The 17,140-nt window shown below is 39.2% G+C and overlaps 3 protein-coding genes and 1 long non-coding RNA gene across 7 annotated transcripts in view; 1 reads left to right on the top strand and 3 right to left on the bottom strand.

The window, feature by feature from the left end:
• Window positions 1-59: 59 nt before the first annotated feature.
• Window positions 60-9,547, top strand: ksr (kinase suppressor of ras). Of its 3 annotated transcripts, none has more exons than XM_069058260.1 (12): window positions 60-356; window positions 406-679; window positions 730-1,011; window positions 1,097-1,390; window positions 1,445-1,833; window positions 2,362-2,479; window positions 2,533-2,762; window positions 2,842-3,201; window positions 7,925-8,058; window positions 8,100-8,246; window positions 8,306-8,435; window positions 8,489-9,547. In XM_069058260.1, the coding sequence occupies exons 1-12, from the start codon at window positions 204-206 to the stop codon at window positions 8,639-8,641; spliced, it is 2,664 nt and encodes an 887-aa protein (XP_068914361.1). In that variant the 5' UTR covers window positions 60-203; the 3' UTR covers window positions 8,642-9,547. The 3 variants fall into 3 exon arrangements, with proteins under 3 accessions (XP_068914361.1, XP_068914362.1, XP_068914363.1); XM_069058261.1 differs by having other exon boundaries at window positions 204-356; window positions 8,112-8,246; XM_069058262.1 differs by lacking the exons at window positions 8,100-8,246; window positions 8,306-8,435; window positions 8,489-9,547 and having other exon boundaries at window positions 204-356; window positions 7,873-7,990.
• Window positions 9,548-9,624: 77 nt separating this feature from the next.
• LOC138138378 (potassium channel subfamily K member 18-like) overlaps window positions 9,625-17,140 on the bottom strand; it is a 135,891-nt gene continuing 128,375 nt past the window's right edge. The window contains exons 4-6 of one of the 2 annotated variants that reach the window (XM_069058292.1): window positions 12,528-12,770; window positions 10,223-10,511; window positions 9,625-10,110 (exon numbers count right to left, since the gene is read on the bottom strand). In XM_069058292.1, the coding sequence (XP_068914393.1) occupies window positions 9,705-10,110; window positions 10,223-10,511; window positions 12,528-12,770 (938 nt within the window). In that variant the 3' untranslated portion in view covers window positions 9,625-9,704. The remainder of the gene's footprint in view (window positions 10,111-10,222; window positions 10,512-12,527; window positions 12,771-17,140) is intronic. The other variant, XM_069058293.1, reaches the window with a different exon arrangement.
• LOC138138395 (uncharacterized) lies at window positions 11,084-12,521 on the bottom strand. Its single transcript, XR_011162021.1, has 2 exons — window positions 11,269-12,521; window positions 11,084-11,214 (listed from the first exon to the last, which is right to left on the bottom strand). It is a non-coding gene; the product is annotated as an uncharacterized lncRNA (long non-coding RNA).
• On the bottom strand, window positions 14,235-16,341 carry LOC138138381 (nuclear apoptosis-inducing factor 1-like). Its single transcript, XM_069058298.1, has 5 exons — window positions 15,964-16,341; window positions 15,731-15,871; window positions 15,350-15,673; window positions 15,119-15,295; window positions 14,235-15,061 (listed from the first exon to the last, which is right to left on the bottom strand). Exons 2-5 carry the CDS (start codon window positions 15,860-15,862, stop codon window positions 14,735-14,737), a joined length of 960 nt encoding a protein of 319 aa, XP_068914399.1. The 5' UTR covers window positions 15,863-15,871; window positions 15,964-16,341; the 3' UTR covers window positions 14,235-14,734.

The following is a 17,140-nucleotide window of genomic DNA, read 5'->3' as shown; positions in this document are numbered from 1 at the left end:
GACGACAAATGTCATCTCGGTCGGTAAGTTGTAATTTGGCAATCTTGTCAGTAGCTTTAAAGATGGCCGACGACAAGAGTCGAGATTGAATAAAAATTCAGCACTAATCTAGCTGTAAAACTGTAAAAATAGTGATATGTAAATATATATGTTATTGATACTAAATGTAAATATTAGTTTGTAACTGTACTGTGATATTGGTAATGGCCGATGCGGAAGCGGCGGAGCAAGAAATAAAGAAAACCCTTCACATAATTCAATCCATGATTGATGTTTCTGCTGAACGCTTAGAGGGGCTACGGACACAATGTGCAACAAGCGCGGAACTGACCCAGCAAGAAATCAGGACGTTGGAGGTAAATTGGTATCGTTCCGTCGAATCCCGTAAAACCGCGGACGTTCTAGGGCAAACTCATCAAATTGTTTTCAAACCAACTGATAACGAAACTGAAACTGCGCCACGGGGGCGCCGACAACGTCCCCTCCCTGTTCCAATGGTTGCAAGTGGTCGGACTGGGCGGCAACTCGATAGAAGGCCTCTGTCAAAAAATATCGTCGGTGGAGGAGCTACAAGAGAAGTCCGAACACGAGTTACGAATGATCCTCACCGACCGCGGCGCCCGTCCCGAGGAGCTCAGTCGACTATGCCGGGCCCTTCATAACCTCAAACGCTACACAGGTGACTCATCTCGCGTTTATTTATCTCACGCTTCAGATTTATTCTTTCAGATGTGCTGAAACGCGGCGACAACGACAATTCCGACATGCACTTGTATTGGGATTCGTGGGATCGCCATCAGACGTTCAAAGTGGGGGGGTTGTCGCCTCGCACGACTCGAACTCGAGCCGCTAGGGCCTCGGTACCGTCAGAAGAAAGCCTCGCGGTTTTCAACAATAACAATCGCGGAGGTGCGATCCCTCCTTCCTCCTCTGTGTCTAGCATCAATTCTCTGAATGCTCAGTGTGTGCTTGGGCCTCCCCTTACTCCCCCGCCTCAAAACAGGGGGAAAGGTACGCATGATACAGCATGTATCCCTTTTATTGTCTGGATGTCGTGGCTCGCGTGTTCGATCTTGTCCTAATGCGTGCTTTATAGGGATGAAGTTTCCGACGACGCCGCCGCCCCGACGCAAACATTTGACGGGAATACAAAATGCAGTATTGTTACCTGATTCTTATCCTTTAACTAAAAGCAAGTCGCACGAGTCGCAGCTGGCCAAGGGCGACAACGGCGAGATCCCCACCGGCGAGAAGGGCTCCGGGAAGAGGTCCCGCCTGCCGACCGAACCAGGACCGGACACCGACTACACAAGTCCGATCCTGACCAGTCCGATCAAGTCGCCCCCTTACAATAACGCCGGCACCGACAGCGACGACAACAGTTACAAATGTGAGTGGTCAATTCCTCCGTCGGACGGTTTCGATCTTCCCGATTGTTTTCCAGCCGCGACGAGCTTGCAAGTGCCCAAATCTCCGCGCACCCCCACTTCGGTCGTCAGGAATATGACCCACCAGATCAACCACAGGTTTACGAAAAAGTTCAAGATGATGGCGACGTGCGGCTATTGCACGAAACCTATCTATTTCGGAACGGGCTTGAGGTGCAAGGAGTGCAAGTATACTTGTCACAGGGAGTGCGAAGATAGGGTGGCGCCCTCTTGCGGTTTACCGCCCGAGTTACTGAACGAGTTCAAGAAGCTGTCCTGCGACAACTGCGTCTTTCCCTCCCCGAATCCGGGACGGTCGAGCAATACCAAGAACATTATTAATTCCATCACGAGGATCAGGAAGAAGTCTCACCCGCAACCCGCCATCAACATTCCATCCTTTCCGGTAAGCGACGAAAAAAGGACGTGCGTTTGTTTGTTGCGCAAACGAAAATTCCTGAATAAAAAGGAAAAATATGTACATAAAGGCGAAGTAATTTCGTAAATTGGTAATGAAATGTGACGTCAAAGTGAATTATTTCTGTTGTATATTTTTCTACGTCAGACTTGTTAGTTCACAGGTTATAATCTAATCGATTTAATGTGATTACACAAATGAAAAAAACCTTGTGGGGATTTTTTTTGGAGTATGTTTCAAAACAATAACTTTTTTGAAGTATGTTTCAAAACAGTAATTTTTTTGAGTTGCCAACGTGAGAAAAAAAATTGTTGATACAAGGTTTTCGTATGCTTAAAAATCGATCCGTTGAAACAATGTGTTTGTACACATTGTGGAAGAGTAATTTTAAGATTGGAACTAAAATAAACCAACTTAATTTATAACTTAAACAAAACAGCAGTCTTACGCAAATATTACTGTTCAACGGTTTGAAAATGAAAAAAGTATTCATTTAAAATTGTAACTTTGTCGCAGCCTCCCGACTCGAGCTCCAACACGTCGAGTTGCAACAGCTCAACTCCTTCCAGTCCCGCCGTTCAGAGCATACCGACACCTCACGCTAGTCACAAACAGCAACAATTCAACTTTCCTGGTAATCGACTCGCTACGCTTCACCCCCGTCGCATTTAACGTAGGATTTTCCAGATATAATCCACAGCGAATCGAACGAAGTCACGAACGAAATTCACATCATAAATGCACACCACCACGACATAGCTTCTCAGCAGACGCGCGAGGGCGACCGCACCGCTTCGGTTTCCGGCAGCGCCAGCACCGACTCGGATAAGACTCCCGTGAGGGTGGACTCGCAAGATAGCCAAGTCTCGGACACCGAGACCATCACAGATGGACACCGATGGCCACGACAGAACAGCGTAAGTAGCAAACCGTAAACGACAGTTTTGATGTCAGCAGAATCTTTGGGGTTCTTGTCGATGATACGGAATGTTTCAGATGTCGATGCGAGAGTGGGACATACCGTTCGAGGAGCTCAAGATAGGCGAAGTGATAGGCACCGGGCGTTTCGGTACGGTGTACAGGGGTTGCTGGCACGGAGACGTCGCCGTCAAAGTGCTCAACATGAGCTACCTGAAGGACGAACAGACTCTGGAGCAATTCAGGAACGAGGTGTCGACGTTTCGCAAGACGCGACACGAAAACGTGATCTTGTTCATGGGAGCTTGCATGCAGCCCCCGAAGTTGGCCATCGTGACCAGTCTGAGCAAAGGCATGACGTTGTACACGCACATACATTTGAGGAAGGACAAATTCAACATGAACAAAACGACAATCGTCGCCCAACAGATCTCCCAAGTAAGCGAGGTTATACAGGGTGTAATCAAAATAGGCGGAAATATTTTAAGCCGTAAACCACCAAGATATTTGAAGATTTGAGATGGCTGAAAAGCTATAGTCCGTACACACGTTTTTAAATTCTAGTTCCAAAACATAACGCAGTGAAAAATATCAATTGTTTCACGTTATTTAGGAAACCGTTCTAGCCTTGCAGATTAATTCCCGCCAGTAGTAATCCTACGCGTACGAGGTTATTTTTGAGCTCACTAACTTCAAAATGACATTTCGCAAACGCAACAGTTAACCGCGAACGTAGATTTCGCGCACTAGTGCTTCAAAATGATCCAAAAAGCATCGGCCTTTTTGAGCATTCTGAAATAATTTAACTTGATAATAATAAAATCTGCTGTACAAAACGTCATTTCTCCAATTTGAATGTTGAAAATTTCGAAGGAATGAAAATAAATCTTGGGCAAGCGCCATCTATTCACTAAATTGGAAACTATTGGAAATAATTTTAAAATGCTAATGTTCGTTTCAAAAAATTTTCTACAAACCTCGATGCGCGAAGACGTATTCGGCATATTCGCGCAAATGAAGCACTCCCTCCTTCGTCGCTTGTGCCTCAAATAAAATAATGCGCTTATGTGCGAAAAATGTCTTCTCGCACTCGGTTCGTAAATAACTATTACAGAATTACAGCTGTCAATCTGAATGAAGTGTTTTCAATTGTTATAAATTGTTGTAGAAATTATTGATTTTTCAAGTATGAATCATATAACAAATCTTATACATAAATTTTGAGAGCGATTCTACTTTTTACCGCGTACACACTTGTCTCTGTGTATGTCAAAAAGCGTGCAATCTATCAATGTGTGGAGTACACAACGAAAACGATTACCACGCAAGAAATTTGACACTAACACTGCCACTAACGCACAAAACACTTACTTTTAGCGTACCTTATTCACAGTAAATGCTGAAAATGTTGTCCTTGATCCTTGATGCGTGATACACGCTTGTGCCCTCCGCGCCATTGATGCACGGACCCTTGAAAAAACTTCACGATCTTCCAGAATTTACGCATCGACTGCCACGACTTGAGGGTAGTTTTGGTTCAAAAATCGAAGGTATTTTTCACCGTTTAAACGATTCGGCAAGATGTGTTTCCAGTATAACCAACAATAAATAAAATAACTGTTCTGTTACTAGTACCGCGTTGCTACCCGCCGCACCGTACCCGAGCACCGTATCTGTTAAATCATTTGTAAAATTTGGCATTTTAAACGAATTAATAACAAATATACGATTATTAATACACTGCTACACTGCACGGTTGTCGAGCTGCAACTAATAATAACTGATTTACGCCAACCAAACCTCCGATAAGATCCTTTTTTGTGATACAAAAAGTGTATGATGCGTGTAAAAAGCGAGAGTTCGCGTTTTCTTTGCTATTGTTTTATGATTTCTATTATGAAACCACGACTGGGGCGTCTACAATTTATTGTCTAAATTGCCATGCCAATTGTTCACGTATTCTTACGTTTTTCAAGAAACGCTTATTTTTCCATTGACTCGGGGAGTATTCACTACTGGCGGGTTTAAATATTTCCGTGTATTTTGATTACAGGCTGTATTTCTCATAAATGAAGCGTCGAGAGTCTAGCGGACCACGAAAAACAAAACTCGACCGGTATATGTTTTTGTTAAAATAAAAAAAGGTACGTTTCTATTGGTACGATTTGTTTTTTGTGGCCAGTTGTAACAGAGACGTCTGACGGGGTTGCCAACTGATGTAATGATGTGCAACCGAACAAACTTGAATGTTACAGTAAATTCAAAAAACTTCTGGACTGTCAAAATTAAATTTTAAATAAAATGCTTGTTTTGACTGTACTTGGATATAAAAAAAATTCGCTAGAGTGTACCGACATCAAAATCTAGTTACAAAATATATTTAGGTTATGTTTTCATTTTTAACAAGGCGGTCTCTATTTTAACAGGCTAGGACACTGGCTGTGTTGCCAAATTTCTTAGTGGGCCATTCCGTAGCATCCTGAGTTTTAAAAATATTGGCACTTCCATAGAAAGGCGGTTCATTCAAAAATCATTTTGACAAGACAATTAATTGTGCAATTAATTTCGGTAATTGAAAAAATAAACATGTACAAATGTTGCGTACCCAATTGCAAGTCAAAGTATGCTTCAAGCAAGTCTTCCTACGTTAGCGTTTTCAAGTTTCCATCGAAGAAGATTATAATGCAAGAATGGATGCCGATTTTGGAACTAGAAAATCATTTTAAACTTACGGATATGACCCGAGTGGGTAGTTTTTGCAGTTCTTATTTATTTTTAACAATTCATACTGCACCTTTATTAGTCTTTAATGGTCTCTGTGTACGACTTTATAGTTGACTCAAGTTGCAAAAAACCACTTGTCATTTGCAACAGCATTTTTTCCATATTTTTGAACCAAATAAAGGCACAAAGGGACCAGGAAATCATAGTTTGGATTGGATATTTTCCATATAAGTACAGTTTTAAAGTAATTTCAAATGACTAATGCCCTAAAAGTGCTGTTGCAAATGCAAAGCGGTTTTTTACAACTTGAGTCAACTGTAGAAACAAATCTTGTCCTGTGCTGTACAGTGTACAGGTGGCATGCGTTGGAATTTGCACTGGAGCTAATGCAATCACGGTGAACTAAAAGGACTTCTATCTTCATTTTGGATAGGATACTTGTTCAGAATACAGGACTCTACGAAATTTTACTAACAATAGCTATCTTATAAAACAGGATACAATAATTACCTTAACTTGGACACCTGATATACTTTGAGTGAAGTAAAATTGCAATACGAGAATTAGAAAAACCTTTCAGTGACGATTGACTGATAGCTGACAATGACAAAATAGTGAGTGACAGTGAGTGATCACAAAACTTTAAAACTAGTAACTTTTTTTAAAGGTTGGCGAAGCAACGTTGCCAGACGTTAGTGGGCCATTCCACAGACCACTTTCTGAAGTCAGTGTCACGGCCTGTTAAAATAGAGACCGCCTTGTTTTTAATCATTGAACTAAAAATGTTTTGAATCATTCATTGCTTCAAACACTTAAAGTGAAATGCAACAACTAAATGAATTAGAGCAATTTAATTAATCTGTTTCATTTATTCAGAAGAAAATTATTTAACACTTGATTAACACTTATCTCACCAAAATTTTGATTTGTGAATCACAAGAACGAACATTAGTTAACAATACTGGAGCGGCTTTGGCACATATTTGTAATTTCTTCCCGTTAATATCACTTTTTTGTTTGTTCCTCATAATAATTTCTTATGGCCCTCTTCTCTCGCGCCAATAGAGCCACCCTAGTTCGTTTTGAACTTTCCATTTTAACCTTTTTACAAAATACACTTAAATAGAATAATTTTGCAATTTATGTCAATTTAAACCACGACCTTCTAAATAGTCGAGACGCTTGACGCTTGACTCTCTCCGGCCTGTTCATTTGCCAGTTTTCGGCGTTCGCCGTTTGGCGCTACTTTGCCGGCGCCGAAATTGGCGCGAAACGTTAAATGTCAAAAAGATGACATGTAAAATGCTATTTGGAGACGTGTAAGGATTATAAAAAGACAAAAACATTTAATGAATTGGCTTCAGAAAGTTTAAATATTTGCCCAGGTAGGGATTTCAAAAATCTTTTAATCAGTAATGGACTTGCAATAATTTAAAATGTATTTGAAAAATATTCTTCACTAACATAATGTTGTAGGCAAGCCTTTCCAATAGTGCTGCTAATGTACCGATCCCGACTGAAACATTCTCAGTCACCGCAAACACTCCTTTGCCTGCTTAAATCTTCATATTCTTTTCCTTCATCTACTTCCAATGTTGTGGGTATTATAGCAAGTACTGAATTCCGTGAAATAATTAAATTCATACTCACATCTCCATAAATTTCGTTGTATTTAAGAATATGTATATTAGGAACGATTATCTATGCAATTAATATGCTTAACTAACCGAAAATTTCGATTAAAATGCCTTTATCCGACAAAGTGACAACACAATGACAGAAAGCCAAGTTTCAAATCGCGTGGTTCCGAACTCAAATCCCCCGTTCACTAGCGCCAAACGGCTTACAAGTGCATAATGGTATTTTGCTCAAATGAACAGGCCGGAGAGAGCGTTTGCGTCTCGACTATTTAGAAGGTCGTGATTTAAACAAATGAATATAAACCGTTTACGATTGTTTTAAACACGCAGCAGGCCAAGATATTTTTTTGTTAGATTGGCGTCAGGTCCTGTCATATGACGTTTCGTTTTTAAATATGTATTCGCATTGTTGTCAATTTCGTCATTAATTTAGTTGAGAATAATTTACCCAGAACTGCCCTACCAATATGTATGTTTCAATTAAAATTTTACGATTATTGTTCCTAATGCGTCAATTTAAAAAAAAATGTAATAACCTCGGAGTAGTGTTCGGTTGAATTATAACCTAAATTCATAATAACAAATCACAATACTGCTAACTAAAATGTCAGATTTTTATAGACAGTCCGAATTTGAAACAATCGTTTTAGTTTGAAAAATAAAAAAAAACATAGATAACAACTGGGCAATATGAAAATAACTAGTGATTTAACCAACCTAACAACTGCAATTTTGATTTTGACAGTCCAGATGTTTATTGAATGGACTTTAGATGTGACAATGCTTGGTTTGAACAGGGGATGGGTTATCTGCACGCGAGAGGAATCGTCCACAAAGATCTGAAGAGCAAAAACATATTCCTAGAGAACGGCAAAGTCGTGATAACTGACTTTGGGTTGTTCAGCGTGACGAAACTGTGTTTTGGGAATCGGTAATTACGGCGACGACTCGATATTAACCTGTATGAATTAGTGTCCATTTCAGCAAAAACGACAGTTTGTGGATACCTCCAGGTTGGCTGTGTTACTTATCGCCAGAAATTATAAAGAAACTGCACGCTCATCAGTTGCACGCTGAAGAACTACCCTTCAGCAAATCGTCGGACGTTTACGCTTTCGGGTAAAAAATAAATGGGAGAAAAAATGCGCGCTTGTCATGTGTAAAAAATGGAATTTTAGGACCGTGTGGTACGAGTTGTTGTGCAGCGAGTGGCCGTTCAAGTCGCAACCACCCGAGGCCATAATCTGGCAAGTGGGCAAGGGCGTGAAGCAGCCTTTGGCGAATTTGCAAGCGTCTCGCGACGTCAAGGTGAGTGAGTCCGGCGAGTCCGATCGACAGTGATCGAATTGTTGTTTGTTCAGGACATTTTGATGCTTTGTTGGTCGTTCCGCGAAGAGGATCGGCCGGATTTCATTCGTCTGGTGAACATTTTGGATAAGTTGCCGAAGAAAAGACTGGCGCGGAGTCCTTCTCATCCGATTCATCTGTCTCGGTCGGCCGAATCGGTCTTTTGAATATGAGTAAAAAACCCCTGGATGTTGTGTGTTACTTTTTGTAATTTTTGCCTTGTCGGTTTTGGGTGCACTCCCAACAACCAATCACTTGTACAAATATATGTGCGTGCAATGATCTTACGAAGGAATGTGCTTATGATGTTCTATATTTTTAATCAAGTTTGACGAATCGACGATTGAAACAAAATTATTGAGATATCGACGCGCTTTTCTGTTAAACGACGGAATCATCTGCGAGCCGTGTAGAGATGTGCGGGTGATTCCGATATACCTTTTTTCCCAGTATTGCATTTTACTGTGATCTTTAACTATAGTGTAACCGTTTGCAATGTTTTATTTTAAGAGGGTTCCCATTCGAGAGTATTATTTAAGCGGAGTTGCAGCCCCACTTGATTACAAAATTTTGACTTGTCTTAATGTTGAAATGAACAAATGTTGTTTGTTAGAATAGTGCCTGTTTTATTTCCCCGAACAGAGGTTGTGTTCGGGTAAAATCTTGTTAAGACGGCTCGTCTCTTTTCAGCCCCAATCTCCTTGTATTTTGGGCGTGCAGTTAACTAATATTTTTCAAGATGTGTACATTTTGTATATTGCGACTGAGTGGAAATTTAACTGCACCTTCGACTGTCACTAAATTATTTTTGCCAATAACCAGTTGTATATAGTCCTGTATGTAAATACGAGATTTTTTGTCGTTCTCTGACGACTCTGTATATATGTTAAAATGCATTCCCACCATGTTTCTGTCACTCTAGTCAATTTACAATATTTTGTCCAGGACCGGGGCCCTAAATTGTCCGGACGTACTGTTTAACGCTCCGATCTTGATCCCATACTTATACATTCTGATCTACAGTCAATGTACATTATTAAGGGATTAGGGTAAATAAACTATTATGCAATACACGCGCACCTCTTTTATTTCTCTCCTTCCTCTCCAGCCCCTTCTCGATCTTAGGTGTTGGGACAAATAAACCAGCAACACGTTACGCATATTGTTTTATTTGTGTCGGTTTTTTAAAATCGCTTTCAGTTCCAAATATAAATAACAACGCAGTAGTCACTAATGTCTCAACAGGCCCATGTTGTTGGCGATATGTTTGCACTTGGTCGAAATCTCTTCGTGCACTAGACTGAAGCACATCGCGACGACGACCAGTCCGAGGAAGAGGTAGAGACAGCACGCGAGGAGCTGGAGCTGCGCGTGGGCGTCGCCGCTCTGCGGCAGCTTGTCTCCGATCCCTATGGTGGAGAGGGCGATGAAGCAGAAATATGTGGCGTCGAGGAAGCTCCAGCCGCTGGCGGAAGCGAAAGCCGCCGCCCCGACGCACACGTAAGAGAAAAAGATGATCAAAACTAGACTGGCAGGCACTGACGGTGATGTCGGCTGGGATGGGGGCGGCGACCCGGGGCACTCGTTCGGCCGCCAGATGAGGGGGATGCGCGAGGGCGTGTCGTGACTGCTGGCCCTAAAAAAAATCTCGGTCAGACAAGCAATAGCCAATTAAATAGGTGTTTCGCTACAAATGAGACACGATTAGAACTCCATAAAGATTTAGTTCTCGCTGAAGATTCACTTACACGTGTTCGCTTTCGTCAGCTTCTTCAGCGTCGTCGATATCCGACGATGTCGAACCTATAATTAGTGAACTTTTTGTGGGAGTTCCGTGGCTGTGCGCCGGACAAATCGACGAGTCCGCCAACATTTGTCTGACTTGGCTTTGTCTGCAGCGCCCTCTGCTGTGGCTCGACCGCACGGTTGCAAGGATGGCTCGTTTAGGGATCTCCCCGTGCTCCACGTATTGGTAGCTGTTCTTGCACACGTGGTTGGGAGTGCTGTGGGAAGAGGCTATCTGGATAGACGCCGAATCTGAAATCAGCACATTTCATGCGATTATGTAATTACTCATCAAACAAATAAAAAAATTGAACAAAAACGTTTTTTTTTCCATTATTGTATTATCAACCGAGACCAAAGATTCGAAATGGCTCATCTTTGGCAACACTGTCAATACTGACATTACTAAGCTATCTGACATATGTCATCCGTCATTTTTTTGCTCTGACACCTTTCAACGGTATCATTACCTATAATCTATTCATTTTGATTGTGACCACTCCGTAGTAACTTTTCAGTTGCTAGGTTATTGGTAGGGAATTTTAGATAACACTAAATCCAGTCGCAGTTGGCAACTCTCGGAGGCGCCATTTTGACAGAAACGTCACGCTCACAAGATAGAACGGAGAACGACTTGCGCAAACGTTTTTCAACGTACACTGTGCGCATATCTATAAAATTGAGTTTTGGTACAAAATTTTACAATTCAAAAAGAAAATGAATGCCACGTCGTCTTCTCAAAGTTGGGACCAAACGGTTAATATTGACTTGTTTCGAGACATTTATTGAAGCCAACGGGAAAACAACTCACAAAAACGAACATCACCAATAAAGTTAACTCTATTTGTGCTTTTTTGTTGTACATTTTGGCTAGTAAGTGTTGTAGTTTGATATCTTCTGCCTTTTCATCCCCTGTAAATCATTTTTTTGAACTTTCTATCTAATTAGTTTTTATCTGAAAATATTTGTATTAATCAATGCTAATTGAAAGTTCTGATTACCTTTATACCAGGCATTTTTCGCGTTTGTCTTACTGCCAAATTACCATTTCCTTCGTTCTTCATTAATATCGAGAATTGCATGAGGTGATTTCGAAGTTTTTATGTTAAATAATCTGTACCTGGATATAACTCCACTTTTCAACAGACGTGATCACAGAATCAGACACGCGTTTTTAGTTTCTCCTACTTCAAATATTGATTTCCGTTATTAATATTGATAAATACATAAAAATCATTGCTTTACTATCATGGTCAAGTTTTGACAATTCTGACATTTTCCATCATGTTCACACCACACAAATATTTAGTGTAAAACGTATGCAACACACAGCTAAACAGCGCCTACTATGTTTTTCGTTGTGGTCACAATCAAAGTGAATAGATAATACTTGACTGACTTACTGACTCATCGTCTGGCACAACCAGCATTATAAAACAAAGTTGCCATCGTCTACAGCAGCGTTTCTTAAATTTTTTTTAAACGCGGAGCCTATAAAGTCGAGTCGAAGATGGTGAAGCCTATAGCACATTATCTAGTTAATTGCAAAACAAATAAAGTTAAAAAAATAGTAGTTTATTTAACGAGTTCGTGTGTAAATTGGGCTATCTTTGGCATGAGTGGGCCAGTTTAAAATGCGAGTGAGTGCCAAAAAAAGCCCAATTTACACACGAACGAGTTGAATACAACGTTTTTTTGTTCGACGAGCCCCTTCAAGCCTCCCAATCGCTTAAAATTTTTAAAATTAGTTTGACGTTTCATTTTGACAAGTTGTGACATTTATCAAAATCTGTTCACACAGGAGAAAATTCTCAAATTCTGACAGTGTCGAACAAAAAATGTCATTTCATTTTGACCATAATTCTAACTTATCTCTCGTAAGACGGTTTCACACTATTAAAAAACCAAAAAAAAGTGTCATTTTTTTGACGTGTCCTTTTAAATTCAACTGTACTTGGTTTTGGTGGAAACATATGAAGAAAATCCAGTTGCACAAAGATATGTGCTTATGAATGGTAAAAGGATGTAAACACATTTCTTTGACAGCTCTCTCAAAATATCAGTTTTAGTGAAGAATCAAAAAATCAAGTTTATTAGTTTTACGTAGTCTTGAGAGGATAAACTTTGGGACTTTGGGGTGCTAAGTGGCGGCTGCGGAGCCCCTGCGCATCTTTCCCGGAGCACACTTTGAGAAACGCTGGTCTACAGTGTTACCACCCTACTCGGCACCTGAAACGAGAAATACCACTAAAGATATTTTCGTGATACCTTCGTGAGTCTTGCAGTAAAGCTTTCCCGAAGGACTGGAAGGCGCCTTGTGGTAACCGACTGTGGGACTCTTCTTGTTGGTGTCGTTGTGGCAACACAACTTCGAGTAGGCCTTTCTCGCCCCGGATGCCAACATCGCTCCCAATGCCGAGAGCAGGATCAACATCAAGGGAACCCCGATTAGGGCGTAGACCACGGCCACCACTTTGCCCAGTGCTGTCCTAGGGGACAGACGGCCATATCCTACAAAGACAAAATGTAACAGTCCAGCGTGGGAAAAAACTGTAAAAGTTGGAAATTTCAAATTTCTTTAACGAGAAAAAATACGTATGTATACAGGGTGTTATGAGTGTCCATGTAATAAATTTAATTACCAAAGAACTCTTTAAAATAAACATTTTTACATAGGTATTGATGTTTTTTTAATCCCCTAATTTGACACTTCGCTCATTGGATAATCATCAATTGAAACGAAAGAGTGAGCGAAAATGTTTTTGTGCGGTAAAAACTTCACAGTTTTTTGAAGAAAGAACGATCGCTGTTCTAATACTAACAGTTTTCACTGTTTTTCATTCGAGTATTTTAATCGAGTAATTCTTTTTACCTGCTTCGTTATCAATGAATGTGTAAACACATGAGCGGGTATGAATATTAGGGTTCAAATTATACCTACAGGGTGTCTCAGCTAAGACTTTGGAACCTAATAACTCAGTTATTTTCCAGCGGATTTTTGTGAAATTTAAAATGCAGATATTTTAGACGGTGAAGAATAAAATCCTATTAATGCAATCATCCAAGTCTTAAAAATGTAATTTTTACATGCGTTTTTAAAATGTTGAATCAATTAAGATTTACACAAAAAAATTGATCGTCAATAAAAAATGTTGTCGGGAAAAACTCGTCCTTGAAAGACGTCTGGTTTGCAAGAAAAAAGCAAAAAACAAAAAACGTAGACGCGTGTGAAACAAACGTGCAATTTTGCAGAATTTTGGTCATCCCTTTTCGCAGAAGCGCAGGTGACATATTTGACGTTTATCTTGCTAACCTTACAAACACTTACAAAGTTAAAGACAACATTTGGACGTAATTTATTATACTGGATGCTTTAATTCTTCCATAAAGGACTAAAACACGATCGGGATATTTTAGCAAGGTAATTTAGTTGACGTACGCTTCCTTTGTCTTCAAATAAATTGACGACTCTCTTTTAACCTAACATTTTGTAAAGCCTACATTTGGATAGTGTTCCACGAGAAAACGAACTGTGTCATTGAAGTTCTTACGACACTCCATCGGCAAAGTTTTTTTCCTTTCTCACGGCCGGTTTCATAATGCATTTTAAAAGCGGTTTTAATTTTAAAACCACCTTTAACTAAAAATTGTGTTTCATATTCATTAAAGCCGCCTTTAACTCCTTAAAACCCCTTTTAACTTTAAAAGCTCGTTGTCGGCCTTTTATCTCGTTAAAGGTGGATTTAAATAGGGAACATAACCTCTATTACATGAGAATAAACGCATTGCCAGTTGCCACAAATTGCTGTTTTTTTTTTTTGTGAATTGCTATTGTCCCAATAATTCTAATTTCAATGGATAATCGTGTGCGGGCACATTTATTATCAGAATCAGATTCTTCTTCGTCTGAAGAGGAAGAAGTGATATATTTACGAAGAAGAAAGTTGTACCGCACTAGAATCAATCAAAAATTCAATCTCCGGGAGGAGAGGATGCAGAAATCTTCAGGAGTCGAAAAGGTTTTTTTGCCATAAATGTACAAACAGTGTCAGATGCTAGTTTGAAAATTAGAAATATTGTTGCACGATGGCCAGGGTCAACACACGATCAGACGATTTTTAACAATTCTGTGTTGAAGCAAAATTTTGAGAACAATATGTACAATCCATATCTGTTAGTGGGCGATAGCGGTTACGCTATAAAGCCATACCTCATGACGAAACTGCATGAAGTACATACTCCGGCAGAAAATCTGTATAATGAAAGTATAATTCGGACAAGATATGTTGTAGAACGACAATATGGTGTGTGGAAAAGACGATTTCCCATTTTGTCTACAGGCATTAGATTGTCTCTGCAGAGAGCTTTGACTGTTATCGTGGCAACTGCAGTTCTTCACAACATAGCAGTTGAAATGAATGACCAGTTTCCAGATGAATGGTTTGAAGATAATGTCGTCGATGAGGATGAAAATGTCAATCATGTTGGTAATAACAGAATTGTACATGGGGGCAGACAAGTGCGGCAATTGATAATAATTCAACATTTTGGAAACTTGTAGGTATTTTATTGCTCAATTGTTTTCTTGCTAGTTCTATCTGCAAATCCAATAATATTTTTTTCCTTTCATGTTCTTCTTCTTCTCTTTCCTGTCTTCTTTTCAGTTGTAGAATCTCGTTTTCTATAAGTTTTGTTTTTGATTTGTAAAATTCTTCCTTTGCTTGAAAGACTGGATTTGGGATTTTTGGTCGCAATCTTTTACTGATTGGCTGTTTTAACTTGGCAGGGATATAACTGCTCCACTAGCAAAAGAGATGATATGATAGTCATGTAACAAACACTAATAGTCAAAAACTAACATTTTGTTTAGCCTGTGGTATGTTAATGTCCTTATTCACTGCACTTTTCACCTTTTCTGTTAGGGATTGAGTGGGAGCAGCTTCTGGAATGTCTACATGTAATGTCAGAGGATCTAGCTCATTGGTGTTTTCGTTTTCTACTACACAACATTGCGGCACAATATACATTTCTTCCACCTTAAACAAAAAAATGTATTATGGAATTTTAACACTATTATGCAAATTGCTTACAATATTATCATTGTCAGCTGATAACTCAACTGTCCTCGGTTCTTCAGGAACAGCCCACAAATTTGCATCACAATCACCCACTGAGTGTAAACCAAACACCGATTTTTGGTTTATGATGTTTAGCACAGCATCGGTCACACAATCTGCTTCTGCTTCAGGGGAAGCAGGGCCCCCACCTGTTTTTTTTAGAGTATTTTTTGTGCTAGCTGCAACTTTTCTTGCCTTTGTCTTTAAATTTTCGAACTTCGCTTTTAGTTGCTCAATACTCCTACAATGGTTACTTTTGGCGTTAAAATTATTGGCTATTTTTTGCCAAGCTTCATTCTGAAAAACACCATATTAACAATCATAATGTTCAAAAATATTGCCAATTCTTCCTACCTTTTCCGTGCATGTGACACGATTTGTGATTTTGCATTCCACGATTTTTTTAAATTTTTCGACCTCCTCCAACAACAAAAGCTCTTCTTCTTTCGAAAAATTCAAAGATCTCTTACGAGGAGTATTGGCCATTATAATTTGCTACAAATAACAAATTACAGAATGTTTATTTAAGGCAACATATTTTAAGTAATAATTAAATCCCAAAAGAATAATTCATTAACAATACTTACCTAAATTAAAACTTGAATGTCTGACCACGTGGTGAACTTAAGTAAACATTACCTGCTTGCAACCTGTTATTGAGGCGGAAGCGAAGTGCAGAATGTAAACAAAAATTAAAATGCTTGGCATGTTGCAGTTCAAAGTCTGAGTCCGAGGGAAACAGTTACCAAAACTTTCAAACGTTTACAGTAAAATTCCCTAGAATTCCCTAGAATGTGAGTACGTAAACACGGTGGATGATACGTTTTCGAACTAATGCAAATTTTAACTAATGTTTCGATCGTCCGTGTTTATGAAACGCAGTCTCCTTTATTTTAGATTTAAAGTCGCATTTACCTTAAAGGCGCATTTTATTAAAGGAGACTTTAGGACCGGATTATGAAACCGGCTGTCAACAATATTGAAATTTCTGCCGCTGTAGTCTATTTTTCGAGTATTTTCAATAAATTTTCACAATTTGACGTTTCTAATAAAGCGCGCCCAATTTTGACAGACTTTAAAGAGTGTACAAAATGTTGCTTGGCAATTAATCATCAATTGTTTCAAAAGGTAACTGCTCATATACCTTCAAATTTTACATTACTACAAAATCTAATCTTTTCGTTGAATCAGACAAGTGATTTACTTAATAATTTGTGTAGACCCCTATTTTTTAATGTTTAACAATCTAATAATAATCGCGCCTAATTTTCGATAAAGGAAACATGTGTTAAAATTACATTTTTTAACTTGAGGTAATTTTATTATTACTATTAGGCATTCACGATCTTTTTGGGACCGAGTTGGCTATGATTTTTTCTTTTCATGTTGGACTAACTGACTCAGTGATGCAACGGATGCAATTTTTTTTTCTGTTAGTGTCTGTTCGACATTTTCTTGCCACCGGATTGCCAAATTTATTATTTTAATATTCGTAAGAAACTACATGAAGTATGTAAAAATAATTTAAATTTCCGTCAAAGGAACAGTCAAAATTGCCAAAATAATTTTATACGATAAAAAATTTCTATTAAACGATTTAATTTAATTTAAAAAGGACAGATCAGATTTAAGAGATCCGGCAACAATGTACCTATTCAGAAAATATAACCCTAAACTGAAAACAACCTAACCTAACACAAAAAGTGTAAATTTCCTTTAGGGAATTTAGTTATTACTGAGGTACTGCCAACAAAATCACTATAC

The sequence above is a fragment of the Tenebrio molitor genome, chromosome 9 (genome assembly GCF_963966145.1).
Source record: "Tenebrio molitor chromosome 9, icTenMoli1.1, whole genome shotgun sequence".
NCBI classification, from domain to species: Eukaryota; Metazoa; Arthropoda; class Insecta; order Coleoptera; family Tenebrionidae; genus Tenebrio; species Tenebrio molitor.
The sequence above is the reverse complement of the archived record's forward strand: the minus strand, read 5'-3'. Positions and strand labels throughout refer to the sequence as shown.

Excerpts from the sequence above, each read along its gene's own strand:
- ksr (XM_069058260.1), top strand. The coding sequence starts at position 204 with ATGGCCGATGCGGAAGCGGCGGAGCAAGAAATAAAGAAAACCCTTCAC. Across the intron at positions 680-729 it reads TAACCTCAAACGCTACACAG|ATGTGCTGAAACGCGGCGAC; the intron begins GTGACTCATCTC and ends TTATTCTTTCAG. Across the intron at positions 1,012-1,096 it reads GCCTCAAAACAGGGGGAAAG|GGATGAAGTTTCCGACGACG; the intron begins GTACGCATGATA and ends CGTGCTTTATAG.
- LOC138138381 (XM_069058298.1), bottom strand. The coding sequence starts at position 15,862 with ATGGCCAATACTCCTCGTAAGAGATCTTTGAATTTTTCGAAAGAAGAA. Across the intron at positions 15,674-15,730 it reads GTGTCACATGCACGGAAAAG|AATGAAGCTTGGCAAAAAAT; the intron begins GTAGGAAGAATT and ends GGTGTTTTTCAG. Across the intron at positions 15,296-15,349 it reads CAGCTGACAATGATAATATT|GTGGAAGAAATGTATATTGT; the intron begins GTAAGCAATTTG and ends TTTTTGTTTAAG.